At 37.4% G+C, this 15,773-nt stretch overlaps 1 protein-coding gene across 10 annotated transcripts in view; it reads right to left on the reverse strand.

Annotated features, from left to right (window-relative positions):
- The window catches only part of LOC102208390 (LIM and calponin homology domains-containing protein 1), a 79,665-nt gene that overhangs the window by 40,735 nt on the left and 23,157 nt on the right, over positions 1 to 15,773 (reverse strand). For all 10 annotated transcript variants that reach the window (XM_005726541.1, XM_005726536.2, XM_005726535.1 and 7 more), the window contains exons 2-3: positions 6,860 to 6,930; positions 4,516 to 4,585 (exon numbers count right to left, since the gene is read on the reverse strand). In XM_005726541.1, coding sequence (XP_005726598.1) covers positions 4,516 to 4,585; positions 6,860 to 6,930 — 141 coding nt within the window. The remainder of the gene's footprint in view (positions 1 to 4,515; positions 4,586 to 6,859; positions 6,931 to 15,773) is intronic.

Consider the following 15,773-nt stretch of genomic DNA (forward strand, 5'->3'; position numbering starts at 1 on the left):
AGAACTAAGAAGCATACATAGATATGATTAATTATCACCTTTACAATAATTAACAATGACAAACATTGTAATATCTTTTGCTAGATTTAGATATGATAAACTGAGCTGAATAAACAATGATTGCATTATCCAACTCAAGTAAATCACAAGATAAACTGTTGCATAGACACAAAAAGCATTGCAAACAAAGGAAGTGTACAACTACTTGACTAGATGTTGCTGTGCTTGCAAGTTGGCAGCATAGAAAGTGGCTAAAATAATCATCAACATTTTACCCATGTACTTTCAGGTTGACAGTTGGTTCTGCAATGTTTTTATAGAGCTGCAGCCAGAGCAGGGAGCTCACTTGCTCACAAACAAGATGGAAAAGACAGCTCAGAAAAATCACAGCAGTTATGCATTATTTTTGTAGGCTGTATCACCCTAACCTGCTGAATGACCCTTTGACTAGAGGAATGCATAATCACATTTTTCACAGGTGTGTGTTAACCTATAAGCAAAGATAATGGCTGCTGCAAGCACTGCTTATGGTACTCCCACTTGGCAAGTAAACTGTAGATTTGTGACTTCAATGTTGTGCATAACACAAAGTAACACACATTTCTGCTGCAGGTGAAATGTTTTGGTTACAGAATAATGTAATTAATGATTTAACTTGGTTGGTAAATACAGACACATACATACACAGTATTTCTATAAACAGTGTCTCATCTTGTCAATAATCTATCTATAGTCCATCCATCTATAGTCAGGGGCGGCAGGGGATATGGTAGTGTGAAAGAGGAACTTAATCTTGTTTCTAATTAAGCAGTTTCATCCCACATTTTTTCTGTTTAGTTCTAATATCATGTAGTCTGGAACCAGAATAAATAACAATAACAAAAGGGGATTTATCTGGCTCATTTGTTAGCAACTAACATGATAGATAAAGGGGTAATTTAGTGGGTATTTGGAAAGAGTGTGTGTGTGCGTTTTTAAGGAAGGGAGTATAACTTTGTTCTGATATGCAGGTCCTTGCCACAGGAAACTGGGTGTCTACCACAAAGAAATGACTGACAGCTGAATGTGTTTGGAGGAGGACTTGATGTCTGGAGGTAGACTCAGAAATAAAGCCCCTGTCCACTCTGTCCATTCTCAAAATCTCAGCATTGTGGTGAAATTAGCATGAATTAGAATGGAATGTAAATTAATTTTACAAACATCAGAACATATGTTCTTTAGCTAACACATTGGACACATATTCCGAGACGTAAAGGTCAAATTAGTTTTATATGTTTGGATTTCTTCAGACTTAACCTTCACTGGAATTTGATTAATGTCCTAATTAGAACAACAACTTTCTCAGGGAAGCAGGTCAGAGTTTAAGGCCCGATGTTGGACAATTGTTTTTGTCCCTTTCAAGAAAAACACTGCAAAAGACTTGGTAAGCCACCCACAGATCACCTCAGATATCCAAATATGAAATATTGAGTTGACAGCAAACACTTTTATATTTTTTTCAAAAATGAGTCATAGAAGTTTTAAAATTGATATGCAAAATATGTAAAGTTCAAATTGGAAGGCATTTATGTAACATACCAGTGTTTATTATTAAAAATAATATAAAACACTTGATCTAATAAATGTCATGTCTAATGAAACATCTATTCAAGCAGATTAATTACTACTATTCATATTAATTAATTACCACTACTCGTCTTGCCAGGAGATCACCGTTGCATGTCTATTAACACACTATAAGACATGAGCATACCAGTCAACCCAGAGATGCCTGGGATAAGAATCTGCCACAACCAGCGAACACTGACCTATACAGCTCGACCTGCCAAAACACTGAGGTAGCTGCTGTGATTATAAAACAGCCTAAACTCCACAGAGACTCGTTTTCGCATTAGCCCCCAAACAGGAAGAGGAAGGGGGAGTAGGCTATGTTTTATTACGATGGTCCAGATAACAGCAGACCCCTTGTTTATGTATTTCTCACCTCACTAATCAAAGCCAAGAGGAAGAAAAATCCCTGCAAGGCCACAGGAACTTAAAAGCTATGAAACTTTGTAAGTTAACGAGTCACTTTATTCAGAACATCCAGCCGCTTTTTTTGTTTTCTTGTTTCAACTTTTATTATATATTATCCTCTAGCTACTAGTATAAACAGGCAGTCAATGGGTTACTGATTGTCCCTTTGAGCTAATTAGTAATGGTTGTGCTGTGTTTTTTGACCTTTAAGTGTCTACACCTGAGGCTAATTAGATTTCTTTTTATTTATAACTTTGGGACATGGAGTAGCCACTAGTGGACACAGTGATGCAACAGTTCTAGCTATAGCATCACCATGCCACCAGAGATACACTATGTGGACAAAAGTAATGGGCAACACCTCTTTAGCTGTTTGTACAAACAGTCTCAATTAGAGCCTGCTATTGAAACTCCTTCTTCTAAGTATTCCACAATAAACTACGAGTTATGTTATTGCAAAGTGGAAGAAATCTTCAGATTACAGATTGTGGTTTATATCATCAAAAAGGCGTCAAATAAGCTTAAAAATGCTCATTTATAATATCCCTTGTGTTACAGCTTTGTTTCCTGTCCACTGTTGAGAAAAATAAGACAAGAAATGAAAAGTAAAAACTCCATCATCAGATACTGTTGGTTTGATGCTCAGCAGAAAAGCATCTTTGGACCCTGAAAAAAAACAACCATGAGCTGAGTGGATAAAATATATCTACTCTGCTGAAGTAATGCAACAATGATCCAAGTACAAAGGTTTGAAAAGTCTATTACTTTATGGTAGAAGACATATAATGAAGACAGCGTAATTATCCAACGCTCTTTAAAAGTCAGAGCACTCAATGGCGGCTATTAGTGGCACAGTGAGACAAGAGCAGCCATTCTGCCCAGACCACGGCCTCCATCCCTCATCTGTGATGTTGTGATCTAAATAATTACATATTTTTTGTTGCTGAAGTAGCAGAACTTCTGCTCTAAACTGCTATCATCGACAATCATCACATTTAATTCAGAAATTCCATTTTACTAAGGAAACATTCTGCCAGAGTAGTTTTCTTTGCTAAAACACATCAGTGTAAAGTACAGTTAAATAACTGATGATGCAAAGCTTTCACAATGACACAAAACAGGGCAAAGCATCAGTTGTTTTCTTATCAATACAAGAATAGACTGCCTATTTCTTAAATACAGTGATATTTGCCAAAGGATCAAAATAAGTCATATGCATTTTCAGAATGACTAATAAAATATAGTTTTAATTGTCACTTTTTTAAAACTTTTACTTCTTGGTGTTCTATGTTTACAAAAAAGGTGTTAAATTAAACGTGAATATGAAAAAAATTACAAAGACAGCCTGAAGTTATACACTGACAAGCTATTCATGAAGAGAAGAGAGATGGAAGTACATGCTATCAACTTTCACTGTGACTATGTTTACATGCGAGTGCTGGTCCTGAAAGGCCACTTCATCCAGATTAAGGTCTAAGGTCGTTATGAAAGAACTCTACTGTATTGCACTGTACTCAGCTGGAAAGTATCAGTGTCCAGATCAACTTCAATTCACAGAATCTCATTCAAAGCAAGACCCAAACTTGGGATTCTTCAGTAAAACCACAGACAACAATGAACAACTTCCATGTGAGGTTTTGGGAGCAGGAATAGGTTTCTATCATCTACATCTTTGAAAAATCCTTTTGGTTTTGATGCACCTCACCAATAATAATGTTGAGGCAGTAAATGACTTTGGGACATATAAAATCCTCAAGTGGATTTTTTGTGTTCCTGCAGTGATCCAGTATATTTCATAGCCAAGGGCTCTCAAGATTATCTGGTTCACTGCAGAACTGTACAATAAGTAAGCTTTTAAGTGCTGAGTGTTACACGCGACTGCTAATGCACACTTTGCCTGTTGTGCACCACAGCAACAAACATAATCACCATCTTAATACAAACCAAAGAAACAGCTTAATGTAACATAAACTTCATCTAATTCACATCCATAACTTTAGGATACTGAATTCTACTACTACTGCTACTCAGCAACTTTTGAAAAGCAGACTTAACAACACGTTTTTCCCTGAGAGATTGTATCAGCTCACCCAAATTCCACAATGACACAACAGTACTTGGGGTGATGAATGGAAGAAAAGCCATTTTCTTACAAGCTGTTATTTTACGGAAAATGTGTTTCATATCTTTACTTTAATCAGCAAAGTGGGTGGCAGAGTGTTTAGTGGTAACTGTGGCCTACCCCAGCTTCCTCTTGAAACATATGGAAAAAAGTGATGCATGAATGTATAATTAAATGTGGCCTGTAGTCTAAAGACTTTGAATATGACAGCAAGTTTTGATATTAGACAGCTTTGAATCATAGTATGACAGTGTGACAATGAAAGAAAAAGGAGCAAACTATAAAATGGTTAAAATATTCAAGAACAACATCTTCTCATCTTCAGTTTTGGTTAAAATGCTGTAAAGCAGTCTAAAGAATGATTCCAAAACACTTACTAGGCCAGCAATCGGTGTTGGAAGTCTATTGATTTTCTTCACCAGTCCAGGTCTAATTGAGCTCAGCAACCTGACAAAAGACGCATAAAAAAGAAGAGTTGTGGCTTTAAAACTTCTTTTACTGACAAGTTGATTTCAATACTTCAAAGCATGCATTTCAAAGATGAAACGTCGCTAGAGCAGAATGAAATAACTGCAGGCAAAATACATGAATAGGTTTAAACTGTGGGTGTCTCTACAGAGAAAAGAAAGGGGAATTTAAAGGGATAAAGAAACATTTCTAAAACTCCCCTGTGGCGTCTGGAACATCTATAACGACGACGCATCCTAAATCACAGTGGAGAATCGTTTCTGCTCCTTTCACCCACTGGGACCTGTTAACTAGTTCCAGTAAATGTTATATCACAGGGAAGCACACATGAGTAGGTTTGTCTTGGTGCTGTCATCTCTCATCAGACCCACGCCGATGCGAAACCTTTTGGCGGGAAGTGTACAGTACATTGCATTCCTCAAACTCTGCCCGCTTATCAGCCATGAACAAGCAGTTTCAGCATTCCCGCCTCTCTCTCCCTTCCTCTCTGTCTCCAGTTTCATCTTTTGTGCGTGTTTTCATCAGAGGAAGCGCTGTAATGATTCTCCTCTAAAAAGGAAAAATCCGCCCTTGGATACGAGGTATTAGATATCAACAGTCTTATGGTGTTCATAGTATTTCAGCAGGTATTTTGAGGTGAAGTGCTGTAATTTACCTTTTCAGTGAACTCTCTTTCCCTCAGCATGCCTCATGTACTCCTACGTTAAGTTAAAGATTTCCTGCTACACTGTATATTTCCAAGAATAATTCTGAACAACCCCAGGAGAAGGCAGTTCTTAATCCTACCTACATGCCAATATATTAAGATGTGTAGGTGGGGAGAATGAGTAATGGCATCAGAGAAGACAATATTTTCACTCTGAAAATTGCCTGGAATGTGAATGTTTGTCTGCTTTTTTAAAATGTAAGACTTTGTTTATAAACATGTTTTGGGGGAAATGGTTTTCAAATCCCACTGTGGCTTTGATGGAATTATTCAAACTTATATGCTGGGAAAAGAGGCCCACTTGTGTCTCCTGAAAATTTCACTTTCAGCCATTAACATGGTTGAACTGTGAGAGACATGTCATCTATTATCAAAACAAAGGCACAGTCAAAAGAAATCTAGACGCATAAACAAATAATCTTATGTGTACAGGGACATTTCCTAATTCTTTGAATATCAGGAAAATGAGGAAGAGGTTGGAGAGCATTTAAACTGATTCAATCAGGTCTCTTCTCTACCTGAATTATATGTAAATGAATTACTTGACTGGTTGTGCAGTTTTGGGGCCAAGAGGATGTCATATGCTCCAGTAACCAAGGACTCACAATTTTGATCACAGCTCTTGCCAATGACCTCTATAAATGCACTGTTTCAATGATCCCCAGTCTGTAATCAATCTGCTACAGTGGCTACAGTCAATCTGTAGCCATTTACTCACAAGATTATCCCGGACATTGCACGACTTTCCATTTCTCCGACAGCATCTGTCACTTTATCTCAGGACTTAATAGGGAAATCTTATGATGCCATAGCAATACTTGCATTGCCACTTTTAATCCAGCACAAATGGCTAAATTAGTCTTTATTTACTTGGTTGTAATTTCCCCCCCTTTTGTCAGTCACTTAGAAAGCAATGAAGGGCTTTTATTTTTGAGAATTACAGTACTACTGCACGTCTAAATATTGCATGATTTCCCAGAAATCCCCAAACCAGTGGGCACACTGGTAAATTGGCTCTGATATCTGTATTCACAATAAAGACAGCACAAACGCTGGGTTTGTGCAACACTGGCAGCAACTGGGACGTGGAAGAGGAAAGCGCAAGAGCATGTGAGTGTTTTCAGTCTCGTTTCAGCACCTCGACTCAATATGAGTGGGTATACCAGTTCAAGAGTCAAACTAGACGACAATTGAACCGGACGCCAGTCGTTTTGATCACTGGACCACACTTCAAAGTACTTGAAACAAAAACCTGCTTGACTGCTAAAGTTCTTTCTATTCACTTTAAATAGTGTGTGATTATTTTACGTTTACCAACCAGAGCATTATGATACTGAAACAAATACAGTACCACTATAAGTATTAAACCAAACAGCATATGTACAATTAAATTACAAAAACTTTACAATGAATTGGTAAGATGACTAATCATTGAAAACTATTCAAGAATAATAAACGTACAAACCAGAGATGTGTAACATTCTGCTACTAGATTATAAGAAAAAAACAAAACAACAACAACAATAACAAATATAGTCACAACTTACTCGCACAGTAGTATTCCATTCTCCAAACCTCCTCGGAAATCCTTCTCACCAAAACATCTTCCTGTCACAGCCTGCAGATGGGAGTAAAAGGATTGAGTTAGCAACATATAACATGTAAAGAGGGCTTCAGGTTAAAAGAAAAATTAAGAATGAAAAAAAAAAAAAGTGCACCAAAAATTGTGTTTAGTGGCATTCACTGCTGAAAACCAAAAAGCAACACTTATCAGCACACCTTTTAAATCTTTCTTTGAACTGGATAGATTGTGTGGAGAGGTGCTCAAAGACTTCTCGGACATATATCAAGTCCCTCTCAAGTCAACAACGCTAAACGCTAACAAGCTTGACATAAGCTGCAGTCATCCCAGCCAAGTGGCTCTGGCAGGCTAATGTGGTGGGACAGGGGATTTATCGGGTAATAGTTGGTCAGACCCTCTGAGGAAAAAAAGCTGCCAGCTTGCATGTGAACAACTACTGTACATCATAAAACATGCATTTACTTGGACAAATATTGCACCAGATATGTATGAATCTCAGATGTGACATTTAGTTTCAGTTACTGTGAGAAGTGATGGTTGTTCCTTACTGCAAGAGATTCTGGATTCTATTTTAAAGCTCTTAAGTTTTTTGAGCTACTTTTATGTGTAAAACTGGTCAATGACAAACACATGCGTGCATTTTGCACAGACAGACAAATAGACAGATAGATAAAATACAAGCAATCTTATACAATACAATCTTTAGTGCAACTCCAGTGTTGAAATAATTACCTCCAAAAATCTGCTGTTGCGAGACTTTTAGGACCAAGCCTACTTAAAATCTATTTATTCCCACAAACGCTGGCAGACAGTTGGTGTAAAATGAGGAGACCTCTTTAGAATGCTCTTTTAAAAGCCAAAACAATTACAAGATTAAATTTCCTGAGAATTTCTTTCACATTTGTTTGCACAGCTGTGGGGAAAAGAAAAAAAAGCGTGGAGATGTAGAGTATCTGGCCTGGCTGGATCTTTCTGTCAGCTTCTTGGCTAGTTTGGGAACCTGGACCTCTTACAAAAGAAATGGACTGCTGTGTGTCAATGAGTGGGCCGACAGTAGGCCTCATTTCTACGAGAGGCGTGATGTTTGGTGTTCAGGAGAGGCAGATATAGAGATAAGCAATGAAAGGAAAGTGGCAGAGAATTTATCACTTTGCTGACATTTAGCTATTCACTGCCACTATTCCATACTGCAGCAGCACTTATGAACAGGCCATTGTGTGTCTGGTGTTGACAGCACAAAAGCAATGAGTGAAGCCTGAGTGTGAGGCCTAAAAGTCTGCCTTACAGTGCAAACAGATGGTTCACAAACCCACACTGCAACGGACCTGCTCTGCACAAAGAACTAATATTTCTTGAATTAAACATGAATCGGACAAAAGGTCTATTCTAAGAGTTAAAGGTTTTTTTCTAAAACATGTGTTGTGCCTAGACCCTCTTTACAGACATACAATGCAGGGTAGGGATGCATGAAATGCAGGATTATGTGCCAGGAGACCAAAATTTGGACCTTGGTTTTACTTTTTCTCCCCCACTCACTGTTTGATGTCGTTTTTACTCGCAGGTTAGGATTAGTCACTAACATCTACTTGGTAAGGTTTAGAAAAAAATGACAACATGTTCCTTTAAAAGCGTAATTCCTCTTGTGCAAGTTGTGTAAGTGAGACACAGGGAAACTCAATCTTAAACTTAATCTGCAAGCAGGGAATAGAGCCAGTTTGTTATATTTTATTTGATTAACCTGCACAATAGCTGATGTGCAATATGCAGACTTGTATTTGCATTATTTTTCTTACAAATACCTAACAAATAAAAAAAAAAAAATTGTGGGAAAATGGCACCCCACAATAGTGTTCATGGGTTGGATGTCATTATCTTTAAACTTAATTTGCACTGCTGTATAGTTTATGGACATACAGACAAAAAGGAGCAGCCAGTGTGCACCTGTGTGTTTATGCACCAGTGTGCATAGATGTGTCTAGGACCACACTGTGTCATAATGACATGCCCGCACACACGCACACTGCGATAACAATCCCATAAATGGTCTTGCAGTTGGAAACAAGATACAACATGTTATAGAATGAGGTTCTGTGATCCTCCTACATGCATTTTGTTCCCTCTATATACAGCCAGGCTAGCCATTTCTCCCTGTTTCCAATATTTATTATTATCTGTTATAAAATTTACAGAAATTAGAGTGTTTAGAACGGTCACATCTAACTCAGGAATAAATCCAATAATTCCCCAAATGTTAATTGGTTTAGTCAAGCAGACGACTATCGATGTACATTTTCTTCATTGACTGCCAGTATAGTTGGAGTCACGTACGTTACCTTGCCAGAAAATTGTCTTGGCTCTTCGTGCTCATGCTTAACTTAAACAGTAAGATTAAATCTATTCCAAAACCACACCAAATAAATATTTTATAACACAAAAGATTCTTTTGTGAGAGATTTTACAACTAGAGGACAGCTAAATGATCCCCACTATTAGCTAATGGCATTTTCATCCTTTATACAGTTGAGAATGAAATTTCCAGGTCTTACAATACTTTGTAACATACTGTAGTGTTGTGCATGAGAGATTATCCTTCCCAGGGGATTAGCGTTACTGAATAGCAATCCCAGGTTTCAGCACATTAAAAATAGCATTCCCTGGTTTGGTTCAAGACAGCAACATTTCATGGTCAGTGGACTAGACAGACAAAAACAACACAGGCCATTATTCTTTAAAATAAAAAAAACTTTCTATGCTGACTTATAATGTCCTTAAAGGTGGTATTTTATGATTTCAGTGGAATACACATAAACTATCATAATTTCATGAAAAAAAGAAACAATGAAAAAAATGTTTAGAACTGTCCGTGAATATTAAGCTTTTTTGCCAAATCCAATAAATCCCATATTTCATTTTATTGGCCTTTAGTAGGTCAAAAATCCTCGGTGGAAACCAGTGTCTCCAAGGGTAAATCAATTAATATATTGCCTTTTGGGGTTCATGCACATTAATATCAATTACATGTTTGACTTCTTGCTAGAGAAAGTTCCGAACTGTAGAAAATGTAAAGGGTTTGGTATCCTCATTATCCTGCTTTTCAGTTTGGCAGTGTCTGCACACAAGCCAAGGACTTTGATTCATGCACATCTGTGGCACATCTGTTAGAAGACACTCCTAACTCCTCTGTGACCCAAGGGAATTCTTAGTTTGACTATACCATTTGAGCAAAATACAAAATCAAATGGACATATTAGGTAAAATACTTGTTGATAATGGGCATACCAGTGGTGACATTAAAAATAAAAATCATTATTTATAATAAGGGGCTAGCTACCTGCGTGGCCTTGCATCTCTGTTGCATCAGCTATTAAAATGTTATTACCTGCAGGTTAAATATAAAGACAGAAATCTACAAAAGAAAATTTCAAGTGGGCAATAAAGATTTCAACAAAAACATTACTTACAGCAACTATAATGGAAAGACTAATACCACAAAAACTATTTCCTGATCACAAAAACAAATATTCCGATGAGAACATTTCAAATTTAAAAGCTGTCAACGCAAAGATAAAGCTGTAAAGACCTGGAAGCTTCTGGATATGAATGTGTTTTCTAACCCCTTCAGGGTCATGTGAGGGTATTCAATTAAAAAGAGGAATTTGTTGCCTTTGTTGTTTTCAGTGGAATGTCGCCCACATTGTTTCACACACAATTGAACGTTGTTGATTGGCTTTACTTTCCTTCTTTTCACTTCCTTTTCCTTCAGAAGCCCTTCATGTGTCCAGACCAAACTAATTCTCATGGATTCATGTCTAGAGCACCCATTACTATTATTCTTACATCAACAAATAAAAGAAGTCCCCGTTGGTTTGGAAATGCATGAATGAAGCTTGCAGAGTCAAACTTTTGCCAAATCAAGTATCCCTGAGGGAGCATTGGTGTGTGTGAATCTAGTTTTTACTTTAATGAAACGATTTCTGAAAACGAATACCCAATAAAAGGCTAGCATGGAAACTCCAAAGAGACTTTGCTTTCATGTTCTGAGAGATAAAACATGTGAAGTTAGGAGTCTCCTCCACAGTTAAATCATATCTGACGGTGGACCACAATTTCAAAACAATTTACTAAAAAAATATCGCCAAGAAAAATGAAAAACTAGGAACGGCAGTCATAACAACAGCTATATCAAAGAGCCTTCCATCAAACCATTGAGTCTAAGACTATCAGTGTTGGCTCCCTGTCTGAACCAGATAACTGCAATCCTTCCACTGTGACTGTCATCCAATGAAAACAAAGCCATTGCAGTAATCTCAGAGGCCTTGCTTTGGACCACTACCTGTCCCAAATTATCAAGTAATAGCTCAAGATTTACAGAGAAGCTGTTTTTTGTGACTTGTAAAAGTAAAACATTACTTACATCAGGACCCTTGGGCAAAGTGTTATCGGCCTGTTAAAGAGCTGAAAGCTGCTAGCTCAGGGGCTGGTGAACATAAACAGAGACGTGCTTCCAACCCACAGACTGCTTTATAACCACATGCCTCCTTTGTAGTCAAACACATTCTGCTTCACAGGATGTTGCCTTAAGTGTGTTGCATAATCCTGGTGGAATCCAACACTGTGTGTTCAGGTCCAAGAACACATGTAAATACGTCTTCTGGCCTAGGGCCGGTAATCTTGTTAATTCAACTGGGCAGGAATCTATCCTAATCTGTAAATGCTCCTGATTAACAGAACAAAGGCAAGAGTATGTAACCTAGCAATTCACTAAGAAGTGCAGGAGGAACAGAAATAAACAATAATGCTGCTGCGTGATTTGTGAAGTCGAGTGTCTTTTCAAAGCAAGCGACACAATAAAACCACTCAATGTGTTCAGTACTGGAGAATCTACAGTAAATCAACTTTCCAGTTCAAGACAAAACACCATCTTGGCACAGAAATGGAGCGTAAACTGCCAAGTTTTTAATATCATAAAAAGATAAAATCTTGCCTCTGGCTTTTTTGAAAATAAAGGACTTGATAAAAAGGGAGATTTCCAAAGACAATAAATAAATAAATACATTAAAAAGGAGTGAAATTACGAACAAATGACTGTTCATAAGAGGAGACTCTCTGGCCGGAGGTACCCAGTCTTATGGAGCCTCAAGAAGTTCACCCAAATATAAGGAGTGGTATCTAACTATGATTAGTCATCCAGACCTTTTCAGTGCCTGCCGCCACTGCCACCATCACAGGGATCCTTCATTGTGACTACAGAGCCTTCACTCTGTGCACAGTGTGTTGGCGTTTGTATAAATGGGAAAGAAAAGGAACTGGGAAGTTGATCTGGGGTCGGGTTGATCTGAGCAAGCTAGGTTAATTTCTCAATAAGCACTTTTACTTATGTCAAATGAGATTAGTCAGCATTTGTGTATATTTTTGTGCACTGTTTATCCAATGGAGCACAATATGTGAGTTTTTTTAAATTGTGAAAATTATGTTGAATGAACTTCATACTTTCAAACAAAAAACAAAACATGTCTTTAGCATTGAGCCAACAGTTAGCTGACAGTTGGAACATATTTTATCCCACATAAAAGACATTTTGGACTAGCTTCTAAGACAAGAGATTATAACTACATAAAGTATTATCTAGAAAAACCATCTGTTGTATTTAAGAGAATGAAGTTCAAGTTTTATGTGACAAAGTATGGAAAGAAAATCTATTTATCAACATATCATTAGGGATTTGCTAGAAACCACCATTTTTCAGTGTAAGAATGAGCTCCAAATCCTGTAACAAAGTAATTTCCAGTTAGCAAACTGAGGTACTTAAGGTATTTGGGGCCCATGTGAATCTGGAAAACGGAATACCGTGTCCATCTTTGAGCCGCATGCCTAATCTTTAGCATACATCATGAGGTTTCTATGAGTTGGCAGAGGTTTTATAAAATTTGCGATAATATTGGATCTTGCCTCTGAAGTTGACATGGCAGCTCCCCATTAAATCACAACAATCATCAGCACATCCAGCCTTTCTTCATGTTAGACTGATCTGGAGACAGCATCACCAGATCCAGTTTGCAGAGCAAAAACAGCCAGAGGGATGATCAAACAAGCATGTTCGCACAATCTAGCCCTAAATGCCAGTGACTAACAACAGTTTATCAACCGACACAAACACAGAGACCCCTATTGGACAAGACATCAAAAAGCATTCAGTGACCCAGGCTTCTACAAACCCATCAGTATATGTATTTGATGTCAGCATGTGTTTACAGGATGCAAACACCAAAGTTCTTTTTCCTTCTTTTTGGCAGCAGTTAAGACAAATGGCTTTGAGGAAGTGGCTAAAGTTTTTAAGTCAATTGAGCAAAGTTGGAACGGCAGTAGTGCTGCTGCCCAGCCTGGAGACAATGAACAAAAGAGTATTATGAAACAGGTATTAAGCAAGCAATGACAGTTAATAGAAACTAATTGGCATGTTATTATAGGAAATAGTAGAATCAGCACTGGAGTGCAACAGTCCAATCACAGAGCAGGAATGCTCAGTTTATCTGATAGATGAGTGAGTTTTATAGAGTAAAACTTGTGAAAGGCTGAACTGAACAAATGCAATAAAGACTGCTGTCAGAAGGAAAGCATTTAGGTACAAAACATCATTTAATTTTCAATCTCAAAGATAAAACAGAAAAAAATATGTGTGGGACAGCATGTTATGCAAGACCTTTGTACCACACGCCGTAGGCAGCAGCAATGAATTATGTTGATTTATAGTCATGCAGAGCACAATAAAGAGGGAAAGGAAGGAATAAATAAAGTGTGCAGTTCAAGAGAAGGAAAGGAAAAAACACTGAAACAGACTAGTTAAACAGAATAGTTTCAAAAGTGGTAGGAATCACCAGACACACCACAATATGATAATATCACAATACTTCATCCATAATATGACATAAAAACAATTTGCTGAGTTATCACCTTTTTTCAAATTCTGTCCTTAAAAGTTAAACTTTGTCAGTATTGTTTGTATCCAATAAGAAAGTCATATCACTTCAGTTATTTATTTATTTTTTGCTGCAAAATTATATTGTTAAGAATACCAACACTGGCACTAAAACTTGTCATAAATATTGTTATAAGATAGAGTTTATAAACGCAAAGAGGTTGCGGTCCTATTTTTACTCAATGCGAATGTGCCTTTAGATTAGTCTGAATTGTAGCTTTGTCAAGCTAAGTGTGTACACTGTTGGATGTTTTTTCAGTTGAGTCAATTCAATTTCAGATTTATTTATCTAAATATCAATACCCTGAATTGGATAAGTGGAAGAGGATGGATGGACGGATGGATGGGTGGAAATATTAAATATTTGGTGTCCCTGTATGGATACATTTTTTCCACCCCCCCACCCCACCCCACCCCCAGTATGCAATAGATTTCCTTTTAAAAACACAAACACTCTCAGCAGTACTGTCACATTTCAGTCCAAAGAGCACAAATGTTTCCAGGCACATGGTGGATCCTGTGAGAGTCATCTGGCGTGGGAAACCTACAAAACCAATGCTTAGTCATGTACTGCTCCTACTCAGCAAGACACACTGGTTTTCTCTGAGAAGAAGTTTCATCACATTAACATGTTAGACTGGAGCTGTCAACTGACACTCGAAGAGCAATCGTGGTCCAGATAAATATTTAACTACAAATCTAGTTGGTTAAAAATTTTAAAAAAAATGTGGTCAATCTCATGCTAAATCGGAAACAGTAAAATGAAAGGTCACACTGAATCCGAGAAAGACATTTTCTTGTGGTGGAGCTATAGCTACAGTTATAATAAAGTTTAATTCATGAATGAGGAGCATTTTTATGTTTAACACAAATGGACAAACAAAACAATAAAAATAAACTACCAAAGACTGAAACTGCACATGAAACCAAAAATATATAGAGATCAAGGATTGACAAAAATGTACTGAAGAAAACCCAAGAGCCACATCTCATTTAGCATGTTTAATTTTGAATTTCTTGAGTACAATAAGTACAATTACAAAAAGACTGAACAAGTGTGGAACAAGCCTCTTCTCTCTAAAAAGAAGATGGCAGCATGGCTTAAGCTTGCAAAGTAGTCTGAGCTGAATAAAACCTTTCTCTGTCCTTTGGACAAAGGAGAACTTGGACATAATGCAAAGGACAATCTTTGGTGAAAGGTCCAACACAGCATATTAGCACAAACAACTCATACTGTACTTTTCAAGTACAGTGGTGAAGGGGCGATAATTTTGGCTTATTTTTCAGCCACAGGACCAGGGCAGCTTGAAGTTACCAAGTTGACCGTCTATGTATAAGAACTCTAGAGTTAAATTTAAGGCCATATGTCTGATAACTAAAGCTTGTCTGAGACTGTGTCATACAGCACGATCCTACCACAAACACCAAATCTAAAATAGTATGATTCATCTCTTTTGTTAGCCAAAGGGTCGCAAAGCCCAGTCAAAGTCCAGACCTCAACCTAACTGAAAAGCTGCGGTGGGCCCTTAAGACAGCTGTGCATACATTATTGCCGGCAAACCTCACTGAAGATAAGCGATAATATAAGGAAAAGTGGGCCAACAATGTGAGATACCGATAAAGTAAGTAATTCACAATATTGCTGCTACTGAATCATAGGGTGTCTTAGTTTTTCACAGGATTGCTTAGAATCCTTAAATAACTTTCCTAAAACTGCACATACAAAGTGCTGACTCATTTAAAGGTAATTGATAAGTCTTATTGTTATGAATTGTAATATTGTAAAAAGGGTTTATAATCCTGATTACATTATGACAGAGGTTTTTGATATTAACATTTGTTAGTCATCACTGTAAAAACACCGCAGCTCTTTAAAGACTGCAGTTATTCTGATTTTTATGGA

The sequence above is a fragment of the Pundamilia nyererei genome, unplaced genomic scaffold, assembly GCF_000239375.1.
Source record: "Pundamilia nyererei isolate P.nyererei 1_Seehausen unplaced genomic scaffold, PunNye1.0 scaffold00020, whole genome shotgun sequence".
Taxonomy (NCBI): Eukaryota; Metazoa; Chordata; class Actinopteri; order Cichliformes; family Cichlidae; genus Pundamilia; species Pundamilia nyererei.